This window comes from Sinocyclocheilus anshuiensis, unplaced genomic scaffold (assembly GCF_001515605.1).
Source record: "Sinocyclocheilus anshuiensis isolate Anshui unplaced genomic scaffold, SAMN03320099.WGS_v1.1 scaffold3401, whole genome shotgun sequence".
In the NCBI taxonomy this organism is placed as follows: Eukaryota; Metazoa; Chordata; class Actinopteri; order Cypriniformes; family Cyprinidae; genus Sinocyclocheilus; species Sinocyclocheilus anshuiensis.
In genome coordinates, this window is record NW_015556030.1 from 54,138 (window position 1) to 61,337 (window position 7,200).

Below are 7,200 nucleotides of genomic sequence, written 5' to 3' on the forward strand. Positions count from 1 at the left end.
GAGAGTGTGAGTGAGAGTGAGAGTGAGTGTGAGAGTGAGAGTGAGTGTGAGAGTGAGAGTGTGAGAGTGTGAGTGTGAGTGAGAGTGTGAGAGTGTGTGAGAGTGAGAGTGTGAGTGAGAGTGAGAGTGAGAGTGAGAGAGTGAGAGTGTGAGTGTGAGTGTGAGTGTGAGAGTGAGAGTGAGAGTGAGTGTGAGTGTGAGTGAGTGTGCACTTGGATGGATTAAATGCAGAGCACTAATTCCGTGTATGGGTCACCATACTTGACTACACTTGATGGTTTTTGCTGAGGTCAACTATTCTGAGACCAAAGCTCCAGTTTTCACACTCAAACACACTGCTGTCTGTCAGGCGTCTCCTACCATCCGGTCCTGATGCAGAGGTCAGAGAGCAGCACCGGAGCACCGGTCAGGTCTGACGCAGAATGAAGACGGACGGTCTGAGACGAGCTGGGATACAGATGGATCTCTGGAACGCAGTCATCCTGCACACAACAACACCAGACGCTTCTTTAAAACACAAGCAAGAACTGCATCAAAGCTCATGAACACAGAGTAAACACGGATCCTGATGAATGTCTGTTAGATCACCGGACTCGACTGAAGCATGTGAAGCTAATAACAGTGCATGAAACTCTGAGATAAATGGAAAAAATGCATGATTTACAGAATATTTCCTTCCTTCTAAAAATCCTGCTTTTTCAGCCCCTCCTGGGCTGCTGATCCAACTCACACCGGATGAGGCGAGTATCAACTACAGACCAACAAGACAAAACATAGCAGAAGAATTCAGATGCGTCAAATCATTTTAAAGATATAACCATAGACGCGCCTGAGCAACTGTAAGATAAAGCTAAAGATAAAAAATAAAGTATATTTTCAACTCCAAAATAACTTAATACAACTTAAATAGTTAATGTGTAAAAATAAATAACAATAATCCAATACTTTCTAATCTCTGCTCCAATCTCCTTCTTGTGCTGAAGTCGAGACAATACTGGCATAAATGGATATTCATCTTCCAATGTCACAGGAAGAAAATGTGGTTAAAATGTGTTCCTGGGTCAAAAGATAAGGATTATAACCAGGTAGGACGCCGCATTTTCATCTGCAACAACTAAATGTTGTCTGTTTCTTGGGCTTTTCCCGCTGCATTTAACTTTGGGTTATTGTCTTGTGAAACCGGAGCAGAATTAGCACTGCTTTTTGCCGGGTTAATCCGTCAATGGGTGGCAAAGCTGTAGAGATGCGGTGTTAAAATATAGCGACCAATCGTTTAGCAACAAACAAACAAACAATAAACTGAATGCCTTTTGCCTCATTATAAATACTCACATGCTCTGTACAATCACAGAAACTCATGCACTGTATTTCTTTTCAGTTTGGGTGAAAAATGCCAAATTGTTCATTTTGATTTGTTTAATAATTATTTAATTAATTTTTATTATTTTGAACTGACTTGAGCTGAATATGGACACTACTGTCACTGATTCTGTTATTTTCCTGTTTATTACCGTGAAGCTGCTTTGAACTGTACATACAGGGTAACTAAATGCGGATCCATTTTTGAGAGCGTCCGCCACAAGGTGGTGCTATAAGCTATTAATTTTTATTAATTGACGTTTGTTGGTGGGCATAGCTTGTATTGACATATTTCTCAGAAGAGTGCTGCAGATCACAGCAGTGTTTCAGTGCTGGTACCATCTGTGTAAAGAAACACTTCCAGAAATGTACATAAAGTAAATACACACTAGCTGACACACCACAGACACTCCTGATACCTTCAGCAGCTTCCTGATGGAGCCCACAGTCAGCCCACTGGTCTCCTTCAGGTCCTGCTGAGATCCTCCGCTGGTCCTCACAGTCTGACCGTCCTCCAGAAGAACACATGAGCCGCGGAACCACGAGTCCACATACAGCAGCCAGCTGAACACACAGCGTTTAAACATCCATTACCGACTTCACGAGCAGTTTCTGGTGTGTGTGAGAGCAGCAAAACATCTCACACACACAGAATTAAGAACATTGCCATGGAGACCAACAGAGTCTCAGGCCGTGTTTACACTAGTGCATTTTAAAATTAAAACGATCCTCATCTACACTTGCGTTTTCATTGTGTTTCAGGTGTAACCGTAGAAAAACGTAAGCGTTTTAAAACGAAAACACACTAGAGTGAACATAGCCTCAGACTCTGTCTGAAGGAACTGAACACAGAAGTGAACGAACACAAAGCATTGAGACACACACACAGGACAGGAGCAACACAGAACTCAACACAATATAAGCTGAACAAACATCTCATGTTAAATTTTTTGCACAGACTCAAACATAAACCTCAAAAACATCTCAGCATCGCGTGACGCCAATGTTTTATACATAAACTCTCTGGATCAAATCAGCCTTCTGTCCAACGCACCAGAACAATTTTACTGGACAAGTTTATGAAAAATAAAGTGAAAAACATCCCTCATGTGATTTTCCACGAGTGTTTGAGTGCTGATGAATAATGGAGAGCACAGGCGAGTCGGTGGACATGCATTAGCAAAACGACATCGCAAAAGCTTTCAGTGCTCAGAAAAATAGAAGCACAATCACTTCATCTATTAGACATGAGCTACAGCACACACACACACACAGTCTCTCTCTGAGAGCCAATGGGAGTCCAGACACAAAATTATGATATGAGCTCATGTCTTGTACAACAGCACAACTGGACTGTTACGGCTCACATCCATAAAAAATATCCTTCCCAACTCATCTCAGCTCTGACTCGGCCAGGAAAGTTTCTGACTGTCAGCTGTGTGTTTGTGTTTGATTATTTTACTCAGGCTTATTATCTGATGAAGGTAAACATGCTTACCATCCTCTCAGCGCGTGAAGCGTTCCTCTGTCAGCAAACAGATCCCTCCCAGCATCCTCCACGTCATCACAGATGTCTCTCCTCTCACCGCTCAGCGACTGACTCTCGTAGATGAGCACCTGCGTTCATAAGGAAACTTCAGACGCTTGTGCACACATGGGTTAGTACAGCCGATGTGCGCGCTACCATTAAACTCCTGACACTGAGACACCGGCACAATCTGAATAAATCAAGCCCGTGAGGATATAGCTTGAGGAGTCGTTTGAGTCTTTTATTTTTTGTGCTGCAAAATATATGACTGTTTGGCACTATTAGCAAGCTGAGAGTGGAATAGCATTCTGTTACAGCAATTGATAACAACAAATATGACTTAAAACAGAGTTGGAGCCCTTGTTTTACTGATTCAAAGCCCCACTGGGCAATGCAAAGGAAATGCCCAAAGCTGTTCAAAGACTCAAGTGCTCAAACTAAACAGACAACCATTCGTATGAGATGCCTAAGTTGAGCTGAACTTACTGCTGCAGGTCTAGGGTTGACCTTTCCGAACCCTCTGATCTCTCCCTGTGAGGACATGAAGGATTTAAAAGCTTGTTAATATAAATATAAGCATATCTCATTCTAGACCAGAGGGAGGCAAACTCTGGCCCGGATCTTTCATCCGGCCGGTGAGGCAGTTGGTCCAAAATGACTAATTTATTGATGCAACATCAGCAAAACCCGATAGATGGTGCTTTAGTCTGCAGTGCTGTATATAACCGTTACATATACAGTATATTCAGTCAGAATTAGAATGTGCTCAGTAATATCGCCAGGGTCGGATTTATCTCTTATTGCGACATATGCTAAAGAATGTTTGGGCCCCCTTGCCTATTAATATATAAGGGATCTGTTGTGGTTTGAGGGGAACAAAAACACGTGTTATTTACTTTACATTATTTCTGGATGAAATGATCAAATGTGACTTATTTTATTCTCATTAAGAAAACAAGAAGAGATGGTACAAGAATAGAACTGCCACGTATACTTCCACATACAAGTATACATGTAGTACAGTAGTATCCGAGTGTCAATTTGGAATTTAAAAAAAATCAAAGCTTCATTTGTCATGCATATACTATGCGGCCCCTCACTTATATTCAAAAAACTTGATGTGGCCCTCGAGTCAAGACGTTTGCCCACCCCTGTTCTAGACCACAGGTCTTCAACCCTGCTCCTGGAGACCCACTGTCCTGCAGAGTTTGATCAGACACAGCTGAACCAGATAACCAGGATCAGGCCAGGTGTGCTGGAGCAGGATGGAAATAAACTTTGCAGGACACTGGGTCTCCAGAAGCAGACTCTGCTTACCGTTGTGTTGCCTGCGCTACAACACGCAGTGTGTTTAGTGTCTTCAGGTTCTTCATCACCTGATGGCATTATTCCAGACTTCAAGTACTGATAGAAAGGTGTATTGGTGTTCTTTCCAATATTAAACAATGTGTCATCACATTCCCGTTCCTCCTGTATTCTATCCGGAGTGTCATTAGCAGTCTCACGCTCAGGTTTGGCCTCGATGAGCTGGCGGCTCTGTAGGATGCTGGAGTCCTCGTCATCGTCCTCACTGTCGTCTCCGCTCAGCGGTGCGTGGACGGACTCCTCGACTGAACTGCAGACCACACTGGACTGTAGCTTCTCGCTGACCGACTGCAGGAGGGAGAGGATGGACGAGGCCGGCTGCTCCACGCTCCTCTGCTCCTCTTCTGTCGCTGGAGGAACCTGCAGTGTCTGCTGCCCTGAAGCCTCCTCGCGGCCGAACTCCTCCTCGTAGATGGGGGACAGGGAGAAGGGGTATGCTTTGGCTCGACGTGCGCTAGGACTGTGCATGGGCCCCATGTCGTTCACGAACACCATGTCACTCTCCTCCTCCTCGCTGATGATGGCGAAGCCTCCGTCGACCTGGTGGAGTTCAAGATCGTGAAACCGGGAGTGTTGGGGAACGACAGCCGCAGTTCTGCTGGAGCTGTCCACGGCGTCGAGGTGAATTCTACGACCAGAAACTGACACGACTGGCACTCCAGCATCTGCTCGGTTCACGCTGAGCTCTGTCTGGAGCGTAGCGGAGCTCAGGCTTTGGTCATCGGTGACGTCGCAGCGAAACGCTTGGACCGTGGCCCACTGAGAAGGATGGTGAACTTCAGTCACGGATGGCAGGACACGTGAATCTATTCCAGCCCGAGAGACTCGGCAGACCTGTTCCTGCTCACCACTGCCTTCAGTCTTCTCAGGTTGATGGCTTTGTGTGATTTCTGACATTATATCTGCATCCGCTGTGTCAGATGCAAGACTGTGGCTAACGGGGTCTGACTTTCCCATTGCACTGAGAATTTGGCTTTGTTGAAGACTCTCCTGATGCGCTGATGGAGCCGTGCCAGAAGTGCCACAGGAACCATTCAGGCTGAGTCTACAGTTATTGCTCATTGCATTGTCTTTGGCTGTATCCTGAGGTCTCTTTTCCCCTCTTACCCACTCCGCTTCACATACGGAGACATCACCCGTGTGCTGCTCACGCCAGAGAGACTCCTCCGATAAGAGCTTGATGTCTATTTTATGGAGATTAGGGGATAATGGCTCATCAGCAGCAGCACTGAGCACAGAGTTTCTCCCGCTGCTCTTACGGGTTCCATCCACGTTCTTTTCTTCAGAAAGATTTTCAAGAACGGCTTGATTCTCGTTCTGAGAGCCAGTTGGAGCGCTGGTAGTGATGACGTCAGAGGCCACGCCCACGATGCACCTGATGTCCGTGTCGGAGCCAGCGATGGACTCGTACCCTGAGGAGGGCGGTGACCTGCTGCAGTCCACATGGCCTGCTAGCGTTCCCTCGAGAACCGCAGACAGCGTCTGGTCCGTCAACATCACGCCAAACTGATGCTCTGCATTAGTGCCTCCATCTCCACGGCCATCTGACCCTTCAAACAGCACTGCCTCTGAGCCTTCGCTGGGTTCATGGGTCGACAGGACCTCACGCTCCGTCTCAGATGCTTCCATCTTGTGCAAGGCAGCGAGGGCATTTGTCAGGATGCTATCCACCATCTTTTTAGAGTCCAATTGCAGGACTTCTTCATCCATCCCAAAATCCACCACAGCCCGTTTCAGCTCAAACTCCTCCAGAGTCCAGCACGTCTGAGAACCAGGGACTAGATCATCCGTTCTGTCTACAATTAAAGATGACTCTGAGCTCTGAGTGTCGTGATGGTCTGTGCTGGTGTCTGAAACGGTCAGATCATCGTTGTCCCCCGATAGCGTCTGTGGCGTAGCACTCTGAGCGAGATGCTCCTGTCCGCTGTTCACTGGGTCCTTCGGCGGACTTTGTTCTGTCTCTACGCAGGAAAGCGACGGGCCAGAGCCTGCAACATGAGGGAGTTGGTGGGCTGGAGTTAGTTCAGGAACCTGGTCTGATAAGACACTCTGAGCCTGGGAAGGAGATGCTTGATTTACGGGAGTGGGATTTTCCTGACTATCAGAGCTCATGATGTCTACAGTGCAAGAGGAGATCTCACTGTCCTCATGGCCGTCGGATTGTGTAGCCTCTTCTCCCTCAGAGATGGGCGAATGAAGCTCGACGCAATGCTGCTTCTTCTTTGGTTTCCGGACTTCCCTCAATCCACGGTACCTGCCGTAAGTCACTACAGGAGGACAGGCTAGATCATACCGTCTCTTGTCCTCCAAGCTCTCTTTGGCATCGATGTTTACGGCATCACTTCTGTCTTCCTCAGTCTGCTCCTCTGAACTATGGAGGGAAAACAGAAGAAAGATTAAATAAAGCTTGTATGTTAGGATATACAATTTAACACTCAAGATCCATTAATTAACGCTTGAAGCACTGTGTCATATGGCTGTTATGTAAAAGCAGGAAGTTAAACAACAGTTCCAGAACATTCTCATTAAATATTCATAAGCAGCATCTACACAAAAGCACCTAGTGCCTGTAGGCGCAGTACAGAAAGCCCTCACACCATTCGTCTCATGTGACAAAACATCCAGAAAGCACTGCTGATGTACACAGTCAGAGAAACAGCAGACAAGCAGCCCAGAAGATGCTGATGAAGATGATGACTGAAGGTCAAGGTCAAATAAATGCAAAAAATACAAGGCTAACTCAATTGAGATTTAAGACAGAACACGCAAATGAAACGAAGGTGCTCTCATGAAAGGACAGAGACATATGGGAGTATAACACAAATAACTGCAGAGTGAAAAGGGAAAGCGGTAAATACAACACAATCCAGAGCTCATTTTACAGCCATGCCAATACAGCCATCTGAGTCTTGAGAGAGAGAGAGAGAGAGAGAGAGAGAGAGAGAGAG

The 7,200-nt window shown here is 46.2% G+C and overlaps 1 protein-coding gene across 2 annotated transcripts in view; it reads right to left on the bottom strand.

The window, feature by feature from the left end:
• LOC107676155 (absent in melanoma 1 protein-like) overlaps positions 1-7,200 on the bottom strand; it is a 39,838-nt gene that overhangs the window by 20,239 nt on the left and 12,399 nt on the right. For both annotated transcript variants that reach the window (XM_016470675.1, XM_016470674.1), the window contains exons 4-8: positions 4,205-6,623; positions 3,374-3,418; positions 2,858-2,976; positions 1,779-1,923; positions 361-482 (exon numbers count right to left, since the gene is read on the bottom strand). In XM_016470675.1, the coding sequence (XP_016326161.1) occupies positions 361-482; positions 1,779-1,923; positions 2,858-2,976; positions 3,374-3,418; positions 4,205-6,623 (2,850 nt within the window). The remainder of the gene's footprint in view (positions 1-360; positions 483-1,778; positions 1,924-2,857; positions 2,977-3,373; positions 3,419-4,204; positions 6,624-7,200) is intronic.